The sequence below is a fragment of the Emydura macquarii genome, unplaced genomic scaffold, assembly GCF_026122565.2.
Source record: "Emydura macquarii macquarii isolate MOO-44397 ecotype Brisbane River unplaced genomic scaffold, CSIRO-AGI_Emac_v2 contig_318, whole genome shotgun sequence".
In the NCBI taxonomy this organism is placed as follows: Eukaryota; Metazoa; Chordata; order Testudines; family Chelidae; genus Emydura; species Emydura macquarii.
This window is the reverse complement of record NW_027130455.1, coordinates 14,118,770-14,141,360: the sequence shown is the minus strand read 5'-3', so window position 1 is coordinate 14,141,360 and position 22,591 is coordinate 14,118,770. Positions and strand designations below refer to the sequence as shown.

The 22,591-nt window shown below is 38.0% G+C and overlaps 1 protein-coding gene across 3 annotated transcripts in view; it reads right to left on the bottom strand.

Annotated features, from left to right (window-relative positions):
* The window catches only part of LOC137166958 (disks large homolog 2-like), a 623,160-nt gene that overhangs the window by 327,388 nt on the left and 273,181 nt on the right, over window positions 1-22,591 (bottom strand). For all 3 annotated transcript variants that reach the window (XM_067568887.1, XM_067568895.1, XM_067568902.1), the window contains one exon: window positions 2,686-2,754. In XM_067568887.1, coding sequence (XP_067424988.1) covers window positions 2,686-2,754 — 69 coding nt within the window. The remainder of the gene's footprint in view (window positions 1-2,685; window positions 2,755-22,591) is intronic.

The window sequence follows — 22,591 nt, the reverse complement described above, 5'->3', positions numbered from 1 at the left end:
AAAGCTAGGGAGGCTTCTAAATCTACATTTAAACACCATTGCACTCACCCTAGATTGGAGCCACAGTGAGAGCGAAGTTGGCTCTGAGAAGTTAAAAAAAGACCCTGTGGCTTCATTTGTACTGGCTCTTGTCAGATGCCCATTACTGTATTATCAGATTGCATTCCAAATGTTGAGATGTTCTGAAGTGGCAGAACAAAACTGAAACCATAGCTCTGAGAGTTGTGGGCTGCCTCATGCACCTTAATTGGGTGTTACCGCCAAGCTCCCCTGTTCCAAGGTGCCCTGTCAAGAGTACAGTAGGCCAAGCCTACCCACCCCTTCTGATATGTCCCAAATGCTGGGGTAAGTGCTGGGAGCCCCTTTGCCCGCTAACCCTGACTCTTTGAGGTGGAAGGAGAGGGAGCCTTGCTACCACCTGGAAGGGAAGGAAGCCCTGCTGCTGTTCTTGAGAAGGAGAAGGGAGGCCCATTCTGCCACCTTCACCTCTCTGAGAGGGGCTCAGTCACTACTACTCTAATTGTGGGGTGCAGCCATTGCAGACCCTGTATCTTGTTGTACCTACGTTTCCAGATTACCTTAATCCAGCCCAGGGCCTAGTATCAAGAAGTCTTCCCCCGAAACCAACACAAGCTAGAGATTGTTTTCAACATAAATCCCAAATAAATGTAGATTTGTGTATGCATGATATGGGGGAAGGAAGTGTTAGTGAAGGGGAGGAGGAGGAAATGGACGTTGCCCTAGCTCCCATAGTCTCACATAGATTCAGTTCTGAAAGTATCAGGAAAAAAGAGGACAGGCATTGCTTGTTTATTGGGTGATATTATACTTTTTTGCTCTAGCCCTTTTTTGCAGTAATGGAATTTTACACACAATGAATCAGAGGGGATAATCAAAACTAAAATTAAAAATAACCCTCTGAAACAAGTCAGTACAACCAAAATCCAAGCACTCCCCGTAGCTGTTAGTTGTTCTGATACTACTGAAGACATGAAAGCCACTGACTTTGGTTATGGACGAATCATCTTTTCCCCAATTATTTTTGTTAACATTTAGTCATCTGTATATTACACACACACGTGCGCACACGCACAGACACACACACACAAAAGCATGGGATGATTTTTCTTTATCAACAGCTCTTGTTCTACCTCCAGATTTAGTGTATTCAGTTTGGGGCATAATTTGCTACACTGAAAGAAACTCATCTGTACGGTAATATGGCTAACATGGATTAGAATCAGACATCAGTAAGAATTTCTTTGATTAGTGTGAAATGGTTTTCTGTTTTTACATGTAAATGTTAACTCGAAGCAAGTGAAGTGAACTCAAGTGATGGCATTCAGATTACCTCCATGACAGAGTAAGTGTCCTGAGTGTTAAATTAGGGTACGTCCCTCAGAAATACTGAACTTGATGCTCATTGTATATAATCAATCACAAAGTCTTCAGTTAAGTTTCACAGAACTTTAAAATAAATGAATGAGCTTTTTTTCCATGCAATTTTTGTTTTTGTATGGGGGACTATAAATCCCTTACACTGCAGCAATGGTGCTCAAATTAATCTCCGTAGCACATTGATTAAAACAAAGGGTGGGAAAAATTAAATGGACACCAAAAAAAAAAAGGAAACCTACCCTCAACAATCCCTGATAACTACGCCACATCTCACCTGCCAATAAACCAAAACATATAAACCTCTTGGAGCTAACATGCTATTTGCTGCCATCACATTGTTCACTCTTTTTTTTTTAATGTTCTGTCCCTTTCCCCCACCCTGTATCTGTTTTGCTACTCTGAGTCTGTTCTGTGCCTGGCACAATGGGTCCCAGATCTTGGTTGGTCCCTAGGCACTATTGTGATAAACATGATTATCAATAATAATAATAATTAAATTGTCCATGCACAGAACTCAGACACTTGCCTGTCAACTTACACTTTGGGAAGTGGTTAGTACAATTTTTTACTGCCACTGCCTGATTCATTCCAGCTTGATGGGTTCAAAGCTCCCAAGTAATACCACCATGAAATTGTACTTTTCTGTTACATATCAGTGCTTTTACCAATTCTTTTCCTAATGAGAAGAGCAGCAAGAATTTCAGGAAAGCTACAGAAGCCCTTTGTCCTCCACAGCAAGACTATTTTCATTTGCACATTGGCAACTGGTTCCTACAGCCTGGACACCCCAGCCAGCTGGTTCCCCTGCAGCCATAACTCTCAGCCACTGGGGGGGAAACAGGTATGTTAATGCTTCTGGCAAAATTTGCACCTGTGAGTGGGGCCACAGGTTCTGCAATAACAGCTCATATTGCCTCCATTAAAGTCCTGTTGTCTGAGTTTGGATGGTTGAGAGGGAAAGGCGTGCTATTAAGGAGTGTTAGCACAATGATCTATGAACCTTCTACTCCACCATGAGCCAGTTCCAAAAACAGGTATGTTCTTTCTACATCCCAAAATAAACCTCATTCAAAATCCCATGTAATAGTGGATACCTGCTGGAGGGCACAGAAGGGGATCTTTCAACATGGAGATTTTAGATATTCATCTGGTATTAGTACTGGGTCAAGTGGATTTGTTTTCCCTTCAGTCTGGTAAATTTAGCCACAGGCAGTGTATAGTTGGAGAGAGAGAGAGAAACACTCAGCTTCAATGCTAAGCAGCTCAAAAGACAGAGAACAGTCTTACCCTTCCAGAGAAATGGTTCGTTGTATGCTCATCGTGGGTGGACGCGTTGCAGTGCTGTGCTGGGAATGACTGTATGGATAAGGAAAAATAAAGAGAGGTATTTGTTAAAGAAATAGGACCTTCTATTTACTCATTCTCTTGTTCTTACTGCAGGTGGTAGCCTCAACTTAGATATAATGGATGAGACAGAAATATTCACCAGATTACTTAAATTGCTGTGAGGTATCTCTATACATCTCTCATATATACTGACCCTTGTGCTCTCTTTCTCTGGATAATAAGGGAAAGAAATCAATAATCTTCTCTCCTGTTTAATAAGATATTATTCCTAACTAAAAACAGATTATCACTAGATAGACTTGGAAGGAACAGTCTTTTAAATATGTACGAATATAACACATGGTATTTTTAAGTGTCTTAAACTTAAACAACTTGGATGCTAATTGTTATTTATGTAAAATGTAGTAATGGTAGAAAAACTGTGAAATGAAATGAAAGTGTGATCATCTAACATTTGTTTGCCGGGTAGAATTTTCAGCAAAAGATTTTGAAATTCTCATCTCTATAATTTTTAACTATGGACATTTTTTCCACTGGATTTTAGATGGAGGGAAATATTGATTACTGCAGACATTTACTATTAATAGCTAGTGTTTAAAAACCAAATAGTTTTCAGTACAAGCTAAACAATGGATACATATTGTAAACAGAAACTGGGTAAAAGCTTTTATTAAAATGAGTATGATAATAAAGGCAATTATGGACACCCAGCCTGAACTGACTTACATCACTGAAATTAAAATAGTTAACCACAAGCAGTAGCGTCACATCTGACACATTCATTAAAAATACAAACCAGGGGAAGTGTGGGGATAAGATAAAGCTGACAGTAACACAGATAATTTGACTATTAAAACAAGCCATACATAGTTCCATCACAGTATTGGCTCTCCCAGAAATTTAGTTGTTGTCCTGGATAGAATTATTACTAGGGCTATCAATTAATTTCAGTTAACTCAAGCAATTAATGCAAAACAAATTAAATAAATTAAAAAATTAGTTGCAATTAACCGCCATTTTAATCACACTGTTAAACAGTAATAGAATACCAATTTAAATTTATGATAAATATTTTTGGATTTTTTCTACATTCCACAAATGTTTTCTACAAATATATTGATCTCAATTACAATATGGAATGCAAAGTGTACAGTGCTCACTTTATATTACTATTTTTATTACAAATATTTGCACTGTAATAATATAAAAGAAATGGTATTTTTCAATTCACCTCATACAAGTATTGTGGTGCAATCTTTTTATCATGAAAGTGCAACTTACAAATATAGATTTTTTTTTACATAACTGCACTCAAAAACAAAACAATGTAAAACTTTAGCGCCTACAAGTCCACCCAGTCCTACTTCTTATTCAGCCAATTGCTAAGACAAACAAGTTGGTTTACATTTACAGGAGATAATGTTGCCAGCTTCTTATTTACAATGTCACCTGAAAGTGAGACCGGGGTTCTCATGGCACTGTTGTAGCTGGCGTTGCGAGGTATTTACATGCCAGATATGCTAAACATTTGTATGTCCCTTCATGCTTTGACTTTCGAATTTTGACTTTGCAGAAACTACATTTTCCATTGGAAAAATCATGCTGCTGGAAAATTTCTGAGCAAGTCTAATGGTTTCTCTCAACCCAAATCATGACTGATTGCAGAACCTGAACAGCTGTTAATGTGTTGTGAGTGCGCAGACAGATACACACGTATCTAATGGGTACACTAGTATACTGTACAGCACTGAAGACCTTAGAATATCAGTAGTTGTCCCAGTTCTGCTTTCAGACTGACACAAATCAAATGGAAAGATTTCCATGACTGGGCCCATGGAGGCGTAACACAAGGCGGCAGAAATTTCACAGGGATGGGGTTTAGTGATTAATTTACATAATTACATTGTACATTACAAATTTTGGTTCTATTGCACTCTGTAGGAATAACAACTTTAATGCTTCTATATTTCATTGATCTACTAAATTACAGTTTTTGCCTTTTGTTATAAAGCATCATACAATTATTAAACAACTATGACAGTCTGTTAGTTTTTAATGAAAACAACATGAAATATTTAATCCTAAGAAGCCCAGTATCAGTGGGCACCACACATACATTTTACTGCTCGTTTCATTTTGCTGCCTAACCAATATACACTGTCTGATGGAGGACACAATTCAATAAACACTGTAATTTCTGTTTAGCACATGAAGTTGTAACATAAGGCAATGTAACACAGGACAAGCACTACACTAGTTACCCTCTTTCATTTCCAATAACTAGTGCTTCACACTACTTCCATTTTCAGTAGATTTTGTGATTTGGTAAGTAGAATTAGGAATAATTGGTCAGTTTTCAGAATGGAGAGATGTAAATAGTGGTGTCCCCCAGAGGGAGCAGTGCTGTTCAACATATTCATAAATGATCTGGAAAAAGGGGTAAACAATGAGGTGGCAAAATTTGCAGATACAAAATTTCTCAGGATAGTTAAGTCCAGAGCAGACTGTGAAGGGCTACAAAGGGATATCACAAAACTGGGTGACTGGGCAACAAAATGGCAGATGAAATTCAATGTTGATAAATGCAAACCATGCATACAAAATGATGGGGTTTAAATTAGTTGTTACCACTCAAGAAAGAGATTTTGGAGCCACTGTGGATAGTTCTCTGAACACACCCACTCAATGTGCAGAAGCAGTTAAAAACAGCTAACAGAATGTTAGGAACCATTGGAAAAGGGATATATAAGACGACAAAAAATATCATAATGCCACAATATGAATCCACGGTACTCCCACATCTTGAATACTGTGATAGGTCTGGACACCCCATCTCAAAAAAGAAATATTAGAATTGGAAAAGGTACAGAGGAGGGCAACAAAAATGATTAAGGTTATGGAACAGCTTCCACATGAGCAGAGATTAAAAAGACAGGGGGCAGGTCTACACTACCGCTTAAATGGATATAAATTACATTGCTCAGGAAAAAGCCAACCCCAGAGCAACACAAGTTACAGCAACCTAAGCACTATCCACACCGGCGTTATGTCTCCCACCGACATAGCTTCTGCCTCTTGAGGAGGTGGAGTAATTATGCTGACCGGAGAGTGCTCTTCCGTCAGCACAGAGCGTCTTCATCAGACGTGCCACAGCAGCACAGCTGCACCGATGTAGCTGCGCCAATGTAGCACTTCTAGTGTAGACTAGCCCTGGGACTTTTCAGCTTGGAAAAGAGATTTCTAAGGGGGAATATATGATAGAGGTCCATTAAATCATGAATGGTGTGGAGAAAGTGAATAAGAAAGTTTTTATTTACCCCTTCGCATAACACAAGAACCTGGGGACACCCAGTGAAATTAATAGGCATGAGGTTTAAAACACATGAAAGGAAGTACTTCTTCACACAGTGCATGTTTTTTGTGCAAATTGTAATAGGCTAGGGGTGAAGGATGCTTCTCCTCATCAGCTCAGTTGTAACAGCTCCTTATCCATCTTACTGCTGTAAATTTGTGAAGGAGTATCAGGAGTCATTGAGATCACTGTTCAAATATAGGATTGGATGAATACTGCAAAACAATATTCTGTGAATGTTTCCTGAACTTTGAAAATGAGTTTGCCTCGTGCTCCTTTTGAGTTTGTATTTTGCAAAGATGCAAATGATCAACTAACAATCACACTAGAGCTCAAGGAAAATAATTTTTAAGATCACCTGCTCTGGTATTTATGCATTTTGGGAAATTTAGGGCCAGATTGTGGCCTGTTCTGTGGACTGACAGAGGAGGAAGGAGACATAAGGTACCCCCTACTCCCTGATGTTGACTACCTGTCCTATGGGTAGCTGTGTGAGAATGTGGGACACTAGTTTCCACAGGGCTATGTCCCCCTGCACATGTGGGCAGGAAGGGGCAAGGAATGGATGGATCCTCCATGCTTACACAGCTTGTGTAGCTGCTGCCCATGCAGCTTACACAATGGGAGGAAATGTTTCTCAAATCCCATTGCTAGAATCCTGGCACAACTGAAGGAATCTGACAAGGATTTGACCACATCCTTTCCAATTACTTCTGTGTGATTGACAAAAGAAAATTAAAATCTCCATCAACCTGGTAAACCTTACAAGCATCCTAATTTTTCTAAGAATGTCATCGCAGCAAGATCTGGCCCAAAAAAGGAAATCTGATCTGGCACCTCTTCTCCAGGTATTTTAACCCTTAGTCACTTTTTCAAGCCATCCTCCTCCTTAGAAGGAATACAGTACACTCTTTCAATCAGAACAGGAACACTCGTGTCCCTTCACAACTAATCAACACTGCTTTCATTTTGAGAATGGGATTTTCAAAAGCACTCAGCATTGGCCAACCTCTGCTACCACTGAGGTCATTGGTTAGACTCCCATTCCTTTCAGTACAAGCACAATTAGGCCAATGCTGACTGCTCTGAAAATACCAGCCTAAATAGGAATATTAACAGCAAACTGTTTACCATCCATCCATAAAGCTAATAAAAGAAAAAATTCAGGAAAAAAGTGTCAAATTGTAGTAACAAATACATTTGAGGGAATGATGAGCTGGTCTTGGATTTCCACAAGTGAATAAAGAGAGACCAAGTTCATTCAGTAAATGAATTTCAGGCGGTGAATTAGTGCCTCAACTCTAGAAGGGTCAAAATGAAGAAAGGGACCAAGCCGCTCATCATAATAGAGGTCCAAGCCTCCAACTAAGCAGTAATACCTCACCCACACTGGTGAATTCAAACTGATCCTGAGCATTAATATTTAATACAGACTATTTAGTACAAAACCTAATGCTCATTTTAGTTTTGACTAGTTTTGATAGATGACGTTCTTTCTAATCATTTCTAACACTGGAGAAATAGTTATAAGACTTACGTCTGCATATATTTAGGTTGGCCCTTACAATATTAAAGAAAACTGTTTTTGTGTTAATGAAGAAACTAGAATACTGTTATTTTCCCATTCATAGATGGAAATCACTATATATGAGTTATTAGCCTCGTGGTTAGAATGGGACTCATTTATTTACTGATGTGAAAAACACAGGGGAAGACATGCATCCTGTGCCAAGGGCCTTACAGTGCTTTATTTTCCTATGTGAATTATGACTTTGGTTCTTTGTAATACACCCTTCAATCTCTAAGACCAGATTATCTCTGGGGACAGGCTGCTAACTGTGTAATCAATGCAGTCTTTTACTGAGCAGAGCAATGCCTAAATATCTTTAAAAATCTGGGCCTAAGTTTAAACTTTCAAAAGGCAAAGGACTGTTGAAACATAAGTAGAGAAGGGATATCTGAAAACCTTGGCCAAAGGTTCCTAGAGATTTCAAGTACCTCAGTTTTTGGGTTTCCAATTTGAAATACCTTAAAAGGTCCTGATATCCCAAGGGTGGATGCTCACCACTTTTAAGAAAATCAATTCACTTCAAAGTATTTCAATATTGGGTACTCAAAAACAGAGATACCCAAAATCATTAGTCGCACTCCAAAATCTTGGCCATTAGCTTTAGCATTCATATTGCTGCTGCCGTGGAGTTAATGGTGTATTTGCCCAGTAGCACAGTGACTTATAGATTCATAGACTAAGGTCAGAAGGAATCATTATGATCATCTTGTCTGACCCCCTACACAAGGCAGGGCACAGTACTTCACCTACCCACTCCTGTAATAGACCCCGAACCTAAGACTGAGTTACTGAAGTCCTCAAATGATGTAAAGACTTCAAGGCACAATTTTTAAATTTTTTTTTGGTCTATTAACGGTTACGGGAGGAAGCAGCCAAATCAAGTCAACTACAATAATACCTACAGCAGGCTGGCAGAAATGAGGAAAAAGGACAGATACAAAAGAGGGAGAAGGGGACTGTAAAAAAAAAGATATATCAGATGGAGGGAGTGGGGGGAAAAAAGGCCAGACTGGAATATTGTTTTTTATGAATCAGATACTATATTAAATAATATGACTCCAATAAAAAGCACGAGTTACAGTTGTAATTTTATTTTAGTGCTCCACTGAAATTTACAAACCACTTGAGCCGCCAATGTCATCAGCACCCCTTGATGGAATTGCAGCCTTATTAAGTAGAATTGGAGGAGGTACAATATTCCTTAGAAATGCTTTCCCAATTATAAACAGCTGTGACATACATTACACGTGAAACCCTCAACTATTTTTACATTAAGTTCTATACATTGTTGAAATCTGTTGATTTCTTTTTGTTTACAATATTGATCCCAGGATATCAGACAGCCAAGGTGGAAAAGGTAATATCTTTTGTTGGATCAACTTCCATTGGTAAAAGAGACCAGCTTTCAAGCTTGCATAGAGCTCTTTTTCAGGTCTAAACTTGGTTCCCGTTTCTTAGGTTTGTCAGGTTCCCAAGATGGTGTAAACTGAAGTAGGACCTCCCTTCTGATGTGCTCCACTTACTTCCCCTTCTATCTCTGTTTCCAATGGTCTCTATAAGTTGTAAGTATGCACAATGCAGGAAACCACTTTAGTGTACTTATTCTTATATTGATTTCCTGTGATTTCCATTATAGTTATCTATATCAAATAAAGTTTTTCTGTGTGTTTCATCAAATTCCAATTTCGCAATTAATCTAAGTAGCCATGTATGAAAATAACATGTCATCTCTGACAAGTGCATGGTGCACTCCAATAAATGATCTTATAATAATCAGGCTACAAAACCCTGCAAGCTCTTATCACATATGCGGTTTTATAGCCTTCAACTTTATTCTTCTAATTCAACTGAATTGTAGTTGACTAAGACTACTCATGTGAGTAGGGGTGTAAAGAATCAGACTCTTAATAGACAATATAAAGACAAAGGATGAAAGAGGGGAGGAGATAGGCTACATTTAAAAAAATTACTTAACTATTTGCTTATTTTTGTTTTTAAGCCTGCTCTTTAAGGCAGAGACCACTTCTCCATGTGTGTTTGTACATTAGCTAGGACAGCTGCATCATTTTGCTGCAAGCATAATATAATTAGGAAATAACAAATAAAAGAAGCAGTCTATCTTCTCTTCTGTTTTTGGATTTCACGCGAGCTCAGGGGTCTTAATCCCTCTCTCCCCCATAGTAGGAGACAATGACCAGGCACAATTTATAAAGGGTGAAAAGGTCTGAGAAGGCATTTTCATCATAGTGAAATATAAACCAATGGTTTAAAAAAAAGCAAGCTGACAATTGTTGTGGTGATAATATCCCTATTTAAGAATCCTGTTAAAAGAGAAGCACTCTGGGCTCCGATATCTTTGAAGTTTTACAAGTAAGATCGATACAAACACATGCTGGTTTTCAGAAACGGATATTGTGTGAACTACATGTTATGAATGAAAATCATGAGAAAAAATGTCCTGGTGAATTTATACAGAAGCAGCAATTAAAGACATTGGAGTTCAGTTTTAATTAAATGCTTCCTGCTTTTTGGAGATTATTCCCTTGTTTAATAGGGGGAAGTTATTCCTGACACACAGTCTACTTTTTCCTTTTGCTTAATTTCATCCCTTTAACCCCACCCTCTTTCCTTGCTCCTTGGACCCTTTAAATACTCAGAGAGAAGCATATGCTCACTTCCCATCTTAGTTATTATTTGGACAGGCTATTTTGTTATTTAGGCTAGGATTCTGGGAATTTGGGCACCTTACTCTCCACTGCTCTTCTGAAAATCTCAGCTACGCATCTTTGCACATATGTCACTTTCACTAGCCCTTGATTGTTTTTGTTGTTATTTATTCCGTAGTTTCAGGAATTAATCAAGGACCATCTGGAAGCTCAGATGCACAGCTGTGGATGTTAATACAGCTCTGTCAATTTACACCAACTGAGCATCTGGCCCTTGTTATCAGACAGGGTGCATCAGGGGGATGAAACACAAATAGGGTTGGGACGGGTTGAAAGAATGAGGAAACAATTTTTAAAACCCAGAACATAGCAGAAATCTCATCTCTTCACTTGCCTAACCAATGCCAGATGGAAATGACCTGTAGGCATCATGACTGAGTTTGGCTTTAAGGAGAGATTTAAACATGGATAAGATGCTAGCTTCATGAATTTAGATGGGGCGTACTTTCCATACAGGAGAGAAAGCACAAACAACATTTCTGTTGTACTTTGTGCGCCCTCCAATTTGCCTAAATCACTGAGAGTGCCAGCAATTAATGAAGTACATGTGTAAGCGAGTCTATGCTCTAAAGAGTTTACAGATTAAATTCACAAAGTGTTGGAGGTCCAGTGCCAGGAACAGAACTCAGGTCTCTTGACTACGAGTATAGGGCACTACCTCACCACTGGACACATTGTCTCACATAGCACACAATTGGTGCTGTGGCTGTGCTTATTCTACACTCTAAGTGGCATGGACTATGGTTTACTGTCACCATAGCTGAGCCTTTACAGCAGGGGTGATAATTCAGTATGATGGAAAGGGATTTAGTTGGTAAAATTTCCATTAACGGGTATTGCATGACAATTGCCATGCACTATACTAAACTACATTAGAACAAAACCAGTATCTTCTACAGCTGTGCATTACTTAATGAAACCCATAAGCAAGTGGAATTCACTTGGTTTCCAGTTCCATTACAGACCTAAATCCTTGTCCCTAAGTACCTCTCCAGTTATTTGCAGGCAAAACTCAGGCAGAGTTTCAAGCAAATCTGAGCCATTATAGTTTCAGATGGAAACCAGGCAAATCTGAATGGTTACCGTTCAAAACTAAATTCAGAAACACAAAAGGAAGAAGATTTGTGATCCCAAAACACCAAATAGCACACTGCTCAAATATTTGCATTTGCATTGTTTAATAATGGCTTAAACACACAGAAAAGCTGTCCTATTGCCTAAGGAGAAAGCCTCATCTATGTACACTCTATTAGAGTAAGGCATTTAAGCAAGTATAATTTTTATGGGATTGCTGGGGTAAAAATCCCTGATTACTGATTAAAAAAGGAAGAGACTTGTTCCTGCTTCTGTAGCTTCTCAAAATGAGAGCATTGTAAGGAGACCTGGCTTCAGAAGTAAATGGTTTACTATAAGATATTCTGAAAATACTATAAAGTAGACCAGGAAAATGTCTATCCTGACCCTGACAAATAATATGTGTTTGAACTTCAGAAAGTCTAATGACCCAGAATGTATAGTTTAATTGTGTTAATCTTCATCAATAGCAAATTTCAGATCATCAGTGTACTCCAGGATAGGCTAAGTACGAAAACATGATTAAACAAATAGATTCCTGACCATCCAAGAAAAACTAGAAGGAGCTGGAGAGAGGCCAGGCCCTGCATTTTCAGCTGGTTTGCAATTACTGTTCTTTCTATGGGGAGCTAATCTCAATCTCCAAATTTTACTTGGAACCATAGTGAGAGATACATTTTCACAAAACTAGGGTTATCAGTAGGGAGTCCGGTGATTCAAAGCATAAAGCATGATGTTTTCTTAGTGGAACAAGAGACCAATTCCATCTTAAGGTCCAAAAATGTAGATGATGTGATTTTAGCTCAGTAGTTTCTATACAGAATTTCTTAAAATAATAGATAGTCCTTTTACAAAAGTGATTTACTTAACACAGTGTGGCTTTGCTTTTTTTTCCCTTAACTGATGTGTTAGGAGTAACTTAGAGAACGTTTTGCTTTCAATCTGTTTTGCTCCTAACATAGCTTTGGCCAATGAAATAAGAATTCATAAAGCAATGTATAAAATATTACACTATGCCTACTTCTCTCTTGTAAAGATGAAAAGAGAAATAACTAACTATCAATAGTACTCAACTAATGGGTACTCACAACACTCATTGCAAAGTTTTATAACTTATCTCAGTGCAAAGAGAAATAGATCCAGACAATTCTGCTCCTGGTAGATTCATTGCTTTGAGTTTTGCTTGCCCAGAAGAAAACATTTGCTGCTTTGAAAATCAATTAACGCAATTTAAGCAATAAAAACTTTCTTATACCAAATTCTTAGTACCATGCTAAGCACCCAACTTAGTACGCAACTGTCCAGTGAGATTCTATAACACTATATTTACATAAAGAAAAATACCCTACAGCAGACTTGCTTTCCATATTGTTTTCTTGACTAAATACACTAGACTAAATTGGGCTAACTTCCTTTTCTCTTTGGATACAGTAATTAACTCTCTCATGTATCAAAATAGTGCACATTAACTCTAATCATCCAGACAAGACAGTTAAGAGAGGAATTTTAGCATTAATGCAAGCAGTTTATTAAGGTGGAAAGAATGAATGTAGCAAAAGGTTCATTATTAGATTACTATTACCATTTAAAATAAATTAGAAACTACATTCTCCATGTTATACCTGCACACTAATTACCTTCTGCTCTAATACTATGTTCACAGACACTTGTGTGGTACCTTCTGATTAATATTATCTGGCTTATTTGTGTGTATATTGTCTTTAGGCATGCTATTTTTGGGTGTCTACTGAATGCTCATCCTTTTTCTTCAAAAGGACTCTGGACAGATACCCTTTCAGGAGGGTGAGGGCCATACATACATATATAAAAAAGGTGATATGGAAAGGAACTTACTTGCTGCCATTGATGTCAATGGAAGTAAGAATAGGCCCACTGGGGGTGTACATGGGGGGGGGGGGGGGTAAGAAGAAGGATAAACATGGAATTTCTTAACGTACGTCCTTTAGTAATTCAAACAGAGAAAAACAAACCAGAAATAACACATAACACACACAATAAAACTACAAAAATGAGCTGGATAATGTTAATCAGAATATAGAACAGACGTACCAATGAATATACTGTCAAAGTGCATGGTGAATGGCAAATTAATGCAGTATTTTAGGATTTTATGTTTCTGATCTCCTGCAGGTGGTAGTAAACATTTATGCACCTTTTGACTTCAATGGAAATTATGGGCACTCAGCACTTCATAGGACACATTCAGTATTTTACAAGATAAGGCCCTAAAATGGAGGATACAGTTAAACGAGCTAGGACCGAATTTACAATGGCTGTTAATTTTCATGCTTCTAGGTATAAGAGCCTTACTAGGTTGGGTCAGGAGTAAATACTATCCTGTGGTACAGCATTGCAGTACTGTCCAAGTACATTAGCTATTTATTTTGTTTTCCTCAGATATAGGCCAGATATCACACTAGAAAAAACACTAGACAAGATGGATCATTTATGTAAGTCCATTAGGACAATTCTTATGTCCCTACACAAGATTAAGCCTAGAAAGCACTCATTTAAAAAAACTCATTAAATTCTATATTTGAAGAGAAATTTGGCTAATTATCAAAAGCCCATGAAGCATTTTATTGGAGTTTCTGCTGGTCACTGAAGTGAATAGTTTAGTTATAAATCTAATAGGGCAAATCAATTGAGTAAAATTGTATTGGCATCTATGTGGGGGAGGGGGGGAGGAGAAGCTGGATTCAAAAGTTTTTAAGAATTAGTGGTGCTACAAATTTGTGAGGGAGATGATGAACAGCTAATCTGTAACACTCCTGGGAATCAGTATAATGCTGTTACTCTATTTAATAGGATAAATCCTGGGAAGACAGCACAAGGAGTCCGAGTTTTCCTTCATCAGAACTTCTCAGACTTTTTTTTTCCAGCTTGTCAACTACTTCTTATAATTAGGGTCCTCTCAGAGACACATCTTCCTGGAACCAACTGGAGAATTTTTATTTTATTTATTTAAATAAGTTTTATTTAATGTGATGAGTGAGGCTTCTGGTCTCCTCTCTTTGGGTAAAAGATCTTCACCTTTATTAGGATCAAACCTCCCCTGGCTATCTGCAGCTGAAAATGTTCTCATCTCTCCATGTATCTTTCCACTTCACTTCTGTTCACCTGTGTTTGTTGCACCTCAAATTAGAAGCTATTAACAAATATAATTACAGCTGAATTCATACCAAGAAAATGTGTTCTTCTCAACAAGGACCTCAACAAATTCTTAACAGATTTCAATTCACATGCATTAGCCCAAAAGGGAAGAGACATGCACAGGAGGTCTATTGGAAGATGGAACTACTACGTTAACACTTCCTAGACTATCATTACAGCTTGCGGCTTCAATTTTGCACATTTTATTTTGTGAATGAAGCAGTTCCATAGCAAATCTGTGAGTGCTCTCCAATCAGCTAATACTAAACACTTCATAGATAATACATTTATGAATCAGTTGTGATGCAGAAACTGATGGCAGCTGTAAAGATAGTTTGGATGCTCATCCAAGTTTCCAAATCTTGCATCTGCAAGACTGACAGGAAATCTTGTGTCAATAGGCTCGAGTAATTATTCCAGTTCCATTGGTATCTTATTTTGGTATCTGATTTGTTTGTCCCTACTATTTATGAAAATCCTCTGCTAAACAACATTGTGTTTAAATAACCTTATTCTCAAGCAACAGAGGCCTGGAAACAGAACAAGCCTGGGTAAGTAGAGAAACCCAGAGGATGAATCAGTCATCATTTGCTTTTTCTGGGTATAAAATGCTGATTTTTTGTACCAAGATAAGTGGTACAATCTGATTGCCTATTTCCTCATGGCCCAATAATAAGTTTTTAGACACTGCAGATATGTGAAGCATCTAATCTAGTTTTAATTTGCATCTAAGTATCACATCTATAATATATACTGTAAAAGCAAAATGAAATCCTTTTAGCTATCTCTTGAAGCTAGCTAAATACCGGTCTCTACCATTGCCCCTTCCCTTTCTCAGAACTCAAGAAACACTGAAATAAGACTGGGAAAAGATCCATTATTTCATTTAGTGAATTCCACATTTAACCTGGCCAGTGTAATATCACTCCTTGCAGAATATATTACTCTAGAAATAACCTACTAGATCAGACCCAATATCCATGTAGTCCAATATCCCTTTTAGTGGCCAGCACCAAACACTGCAGAGGAAGGTACCAGAATCCTGCAGTAGGCAGATGTGCAATAATCTGCCTCCTACTTTAGGGTCTTATCCTGATCTCTTACAGTTAGAGATTGGATTAAATTCTTAAGCATGAGGCTTCGTATCCCTTTCAAATGTTTTCTTAGCACTAGTTATACAGCTCTGGATGTCTTGTTATCCATATAAAGGTCCAGTCCCTTTCTAATCTTGCTAAATTCTTGTGTTTTAGCTCTTTGTCCAGCCTCAATATAAATAATGGGGCTTCTGCGGCTTCCCTCTGGAATTATTCTACAGTCCAAAGGCACCATTTTGATTATTTTTTTTTTGTTCAAGATGCAGAGGATGTAATGGAAGCCTTGATTTCCTTCTCATGTATAGGCTGTGCAGCGATTTGAGTTTGGAAGACTTCTTTTTAAAGTGTGTTTTATCTGTAGCTCTTTTTACTAAGTTTGAAATTTACCAGCTCCATCACAGACTTTTTTGTGTGACTCATGGCAAGTCATTTTCTCTCTCTACATCTCAGTTCTCCAAGTGTAAAAACGTGGATACTAGCAATTCCCTACCTCACAGGGATGGTGTGAAGATAAATATATTAAATGATTATGAGACATTCAGACACTATAGTACTGGGGCCATAAAAGTACCTAAGGTGGAAAGAAAATTACACTAATCTGTACTATTCACAACATTAATGGTTTAGGAATACTTGGCATATCTGTTTAGTGGTATGATGGCTACAGTTCTGTTGATTTATACCAGTTTAGTTGTATTTTTTTCATAGTTTTTATTCCATGAATTTCTACCTCTTTATAAGATACCAAGCTACTGCTATAATACAGGAACATTACAACTGGTCAGTTAAAATATCAGAGTGACTTCAGAGAAATGGGAAAAACTATGACAGCTTTTATGCAGATGTCTTTAAAACAGATTTTTTTTCCTATACTAACCTTTCTGAAGAGATCTGTTTTTCTCTACTGGTGATTTAAGAGCTAAGTTTCTTATAGCAGTAATATGTTTGTAGGCTTATTCTCTGACAGCTGCTGATTTTGCACATTTTATTTTGTGAATGAAGCAGTTCCATAGCAAATCTGTGAGTGCTCTCCAGTCAGGTAATACTAAACACTTCCTAGATAATACGTTCATGAATCAGTTGAGATGCAAAAACTGAGGAAAGCTGTAAAGATAGTTTGGATGCCACGTGTTCTTTGGTCCACACGTGTGCCGTAGCTTTCAGAACCGGTACCAGAACTGGCAGATCTGTACACTTGCACATCACTTTCTCTTGCTGTGAAGAGTTACTCGGGCCTAAGTCTTTAGCGCTCGTGCGCACAGGCTTTCCCTACTTTGTCAGGATTGGAGAGGGATCCCTTCTTTTCAGGGCAAAGACAGTTTGTCCCTGTGCCTATGAGAATGTCCCATACTCTCATAGGAAACCTACTCTTTAGGCTTAGAAGTCTTAGCCTCTGTTCCTGAACTCATGTTCAGAGGGGCATTGCTTGCTTGATGAGGCTGATATACGGGGGGCAGTCCCTGGCCCAGATCAGACTGGGATCTCATTACCCTCTCTATCAGGTGTTTCTTAAGTCTCAGTTCTCTTAAGTCTCATGAGTTCTGGAGGGAAAGGAGTAGCAGATGCTCCCTTTGGTTGAGATATGAGCCTCACCCATACAGTAAAGGCAACATTGGTGTTCTTCGCTCACAGAAAAGCAGCAAGGGCAGTTTTTTAAACTTTGGAACCCTGGGCATAATCCCAGCCTTCTCGGGAGAAGGAGAAATTCACCAGGTAGGGGAAAAAAAGGGAGAAAACAACAATCTAATTTAACTATACTAGAATAATATAAAACCAAACTATTTACAATATATTTATAGCAATGATTCAGCAAAAAGGAGCTGAGGACATTGAAGATTCTGGCTCAAAACATGCAGCAGTAAGAAGGAACTGGAGAGTCGTCAGTCCACACTGCCCTTTATGTCTATGGTTCAGCGCATGAGGAGAACTATGGGGCATGTGAAACAAACAGACATTGCTTGCAAGAAAGATTCTGGACTCAGACACATGATGCACATGCGTACCCACGTGCAGAATACACAAAGGGATCATCATTCGAAGAACCACTGTTTTCATGCTACTGATAAGGGCAGATTTTTCTCCTGGGCATAATCAGTGTACATCAGAATGTACGACTTGTCAAAAATCAGTCTGATAAAAAATATATTTAACTGCGTGCACGCGAATATTATCTCATATTCTAGAAGCAACACATCTTTAAACTCCCAATATTATCACAGTTAAGTGATTTCCACACCACAAAAGACAAATTCTACATATGCACTTCCAAAAATGAAGGACACCAGCCTGATTATTTATGAAACTATTCATCTCCTGCATATAGCATGTCAATTTATATATTTCAACATAAGAGAATTTCATTATCACCTCTCTGGAGATGGTAATATTTCCTTTCACCCTCCTATTTTAACATTGTTCTTCAGAAATTTGAATTCAGCAAATCAAAATACCTCCTCCCTCTCATTCTGCCCACTACAAAAACACAAATAATATGTTAAAACCCACAAAGAGCTTGTTTTTTATTCAGCTGTGGTACAGGATTTAAGCACTGTTAGGCTTAGTTCAGGGGGAAAAAATCAGATGAGCTAGCTACTTCCACTCAAATTAATTAAAAATAAATTAAAAGCCTTTAAAAAATGTAATTGTTTAAGATCCCAAAACACTAGCAAATTTTGTGTACATTTAAAGTGACAAATTATTTAAATTGAGACCAAACGTAAAAAGCTCTGATCCAGAACCAAACTTTTTCCATGGTTTGGGAAGTTAAAATCTAGGGTTTTGATTTGTATCCATCTCTGCATAGCTAATGTGAAGCTCTCTCTTTACTTGCTTACCAAGACCTAGAGACCAAGAAACTCCTGACAATAAATATAAATTAGTATTTATACGGCACTGTTTGTTCACTCAGGTTTGAGCCAGGTGCAGCATCAATTTTACTGGCCCTAAACACACCTGTGTGTGTGTCAGTTTTGTTTGTTCACTTTTAGCTGCCTCTCATCTCTGACGTCCAAGTTCAGGATTCTGCATTTCCCCTGCAAGAGTTGACAATAAACAAGCATCTCCTTTTAAATACTATTGAATGAGTCCAAAATACTGCATATTACAATAATAATAATGCTGTGATTTGGGAAATTGGAGTAGAGTACTCTAAATACTTCCCCCCATAAGGAATAAAAGCCATCCTTTTGGGGGGATATTGTCAACTATGACAATCACAGACTCCTGAACTTCGATGTTGGGAAGAACTACTTTTTTATTTTAAAATATAAAGATAATTTTAAGTTCATATTTTGAGGGCATTTGCAAGTCTAGGCATTCAGATAGCACAGTGATAGGTGTAGTATAAAATTCTAGGAAGTCATGATTGTAATATGATAAAACCTTACAGACATTCATGAATTTATCTATGAAGTAGGAACTAAGGCACAGAGAGATTAAAGTTCAGATCTCCAAAGGTATTTAGGTGCTGCTCCACTCAGCATTCCAAGTCCTACATGATTTAGATGGCTAAGTACAATTTTGTAAAGTGACTTAGGCACTGAGGTCTTGTCTACAGGAGAACACTCAGGAAAGCTAGTTTGAATTAATTGAAGATGCAAATTTAAAGTGGATTAGCTAAACTGCATTAAATCCCTGTGTGGACACTCTCATTCAGAATTAAAGTGGCCTTAAACTCAACTGAACTAAGGCCCATTTAATTCTGAACAAAAGTGTCGACAGAAGAGTTTAATACAGTTTAACTAATCCACTTTGAATTCACAATTTTAGTTAATTCAGATTAATTTTTCTAAGTGTCCCTATGTAGCTAAGCCCTTAGACTGCTAAATCACTTAGGCCTTCCAATGCTGAATGGAGCAACACATAAATATATTTAAAAATCTAGGCCTGAGTGATGGAAGAACTATGTAGCTAAGCCAGAACTGAATGTAGGTAGTCAGAATCCCAGATCGACGCTTCAATAAAAAAATCATCCTTACTCTCCTGACGTGTACTCTGTTATTGAAATGGAATCTTAAACAGGTTTTTAAAAAGGATTTGCAAAAGCTTTTCAGTTCACCTTCAGGGCTTCATCATTCATCATTAAAAGTTAAACCTACAGTAAGAAATAAGAGGCTCTGTATTGCTAGGTAATTACTGTATACCTTAGGTGGGCAAACACCTAGTAACTCCAACCACCTGAGAAGTGCAATAATTGCTTTAAGATGTTCTTCCTGGAGGACAGAGCTGCCATTTCTCACACTTAGGCAAATGAGAAAAAGCAGAGAATAAACAACCAAAAATAAGACATTTTTAATTAGGGCTAACCTATGGGCTGGGGAGAGCTGTAGAGAATTTACAAATTTACACAAAAGCAAGTTAGGCACTTAGGAGCCTCTCACTGAAAGTCAGTGGGACTTAGGCTCCCAAGTCACTTAGGTGCCTTTGAAAATTTTACCCAAGGCCTTTCATGGCAGATGTTTTTCACTGTGCCATCCCAAGTGATTTCTTTGTGTGCATCATTCTACGTGGTTCTAAATGCTACAAGGAAATGGATTTCAAAAAAACCCAATGACCCAGCAGTCCTCTTCCCACACAGAATTAAAAGTCCAAGACAAACCTAGGTGAGATATATGCTTAAATTCCATTTTGTGCTTCAAAAATGTCACTAAACTTAAGCACACTTTAGTGTAGGAAAAGGAGAACTAGTCTGTATAAAAATATATTATTATTAATAATAATAATAATACAAACTAAAAAAATCACATACAAATAATTTTTGATGTTTGAAAAAAAAATTTGGATGACAATTATTTTCCCCAATTTTTATAACCGGAATTATCATGATATAACCAAAAAGCCAGCTCTTCCGAGACTTGTGGCTCAGTTCAAGGATGCTGAGTTGTTCAGATAAACATCCAAACTTCCAAGAGCTTATCCAAACTGAATCTTTTATGGTTTGCTGATTATTGCTTATAGTACATTGAAGTTTGTGAAATCAGAGAGTCCTAATTATAATGTGAATATTCCACATGGGGGGAATGTCCTTTTAAAAACTCAGAAAGCAGAAGAATCTGTTCCTACCACTTCCATTCTTTGGCAGAATGCAATTAATGGGTTTATGTTTTCATTATGATTAATTATTATCCGTTTTCACAGCACAGTAAAGGTGCCAACCTATGATGGTGAGTATTAGTAGATAGACTGACAAACTGGCAGACTGGAAAAGCAATAAAAACTGAGGAAAATTCACGGTAGGGGAGAGAACCTCGAATCAGCAGGGAGATGGACTGAATAATCTCACTGGTCTTTTCTACCTCTCACTTCTGTGATTCTGTGGTTTCAAGTGCAATTTGATTAGGACAGGAGAGCTAATGACTCCACTTTTGCAAACTAGTGCTGTGCAATCACTAACCACAAGCAGCGAGGACCTAATTTAAGCATCCCATCTCTTGCAACACAGTCCCCTCCTAACAGCACACTGGGGTGTTGGTGCAATACTGACTCAGAGGAAAGTGTCACCTACTGCTTCATTAGCACTACGTCCTATAGCCTCTACGTGTTTTGTGGACATCATCTATCCCAGCACAGGCCTTGCTCAACTTGTGAAAGTCAGCAGAATCACTGCAGAAAGTAATATAGCTGTAGTGTAAACAGGGGTGCTGGAACAATTTGTATAGCGGGGATGCTGAGAACCACTGAACCAAACTGTAAATCCTGTATATGATGGAAACCACTTCAAGCCAGCACCAGCACCTGTGATGTGTGCAAATATATAGCTGAATAGTAAATACTACTACTTAGCAGCAGCATAATTCTGAGGCCTGATTCAACACTGCATTACACCAGTTTTATGTACATGTAGTTCCACTGAAATCATTGTAAACTAGAACAACACAGGGCTGAGTCAGGCCCATTGTTATTATATTATTTATTATTATTATTATTATTCTACAGCATTTCAAATTATATACGCTCAGGGCAATTCCACTTTCAATGTGCGTTCCTATAACTCTAGTTCATAGTAATGATCGCAAGATATGATAATCATTATAACTTCACTCCACTGTTCACTCATTTTTGAGTAGAGTAGAAAAACCATGTATATGTGCACTTGTTCTCCTAACTCCACGTGTGTGGCTGTTTGTGCATGCATGCGTATGTACACTGTATATTTCACAAATGGGGAAAATGAGTGAGAGAGTCTAATTAACTAGCCCAAAGTCAAACAAGTCTGTGACACCGTTAGGCTCCTGATTCCCAATCTGCTGCTGTAACCACTAGGATTTGCTTCTTCTCTTTGAAGGCAGCGTCTACTGTGGTCAGACAAATGCTCATAAGAAAAGCATGTGAATTTACATCCCTGGAAATTATTTATTCTCAGAATAGGTACAGCCACAGTGCAATCTTCTTTACCCTGTCCCACAGTAAGATGCCTCATTTCTCATCTCTTTCTAGGGGTGAAAAAGTAGCTCATTTTCCAAGTCTATTCAGTCCTTGGTCTCTCTGCTGAGACATTGACAAAGCTTATCAATTATAGTTGTGGTAGTATTTAATGACATGGAAACTTGTCCACCAGGAACTAAAATGAGACCAATACACTAAATTCTCACATTGGCCATCAAACAGCTGTCCAATTGTGACTTTCATCAACTGGCATGAATTCTGGACTAGATTTGAATAAAAGAATGAATCTACTGCCATTATTGTAACAATGGTGGGAGTCATTCAGCTCCATAGTAAGCAATTTGTCATATTTTGTGTGTGCACAAGCTCAGAAAATTTGGTTTTGACCCACCCTGCAGTTGGATGGTGTTTGGATCTGGGATTTGGTTTAGATCCATTTCTGAGATAAAGCAGAAAAACCTTCTAGTCAACC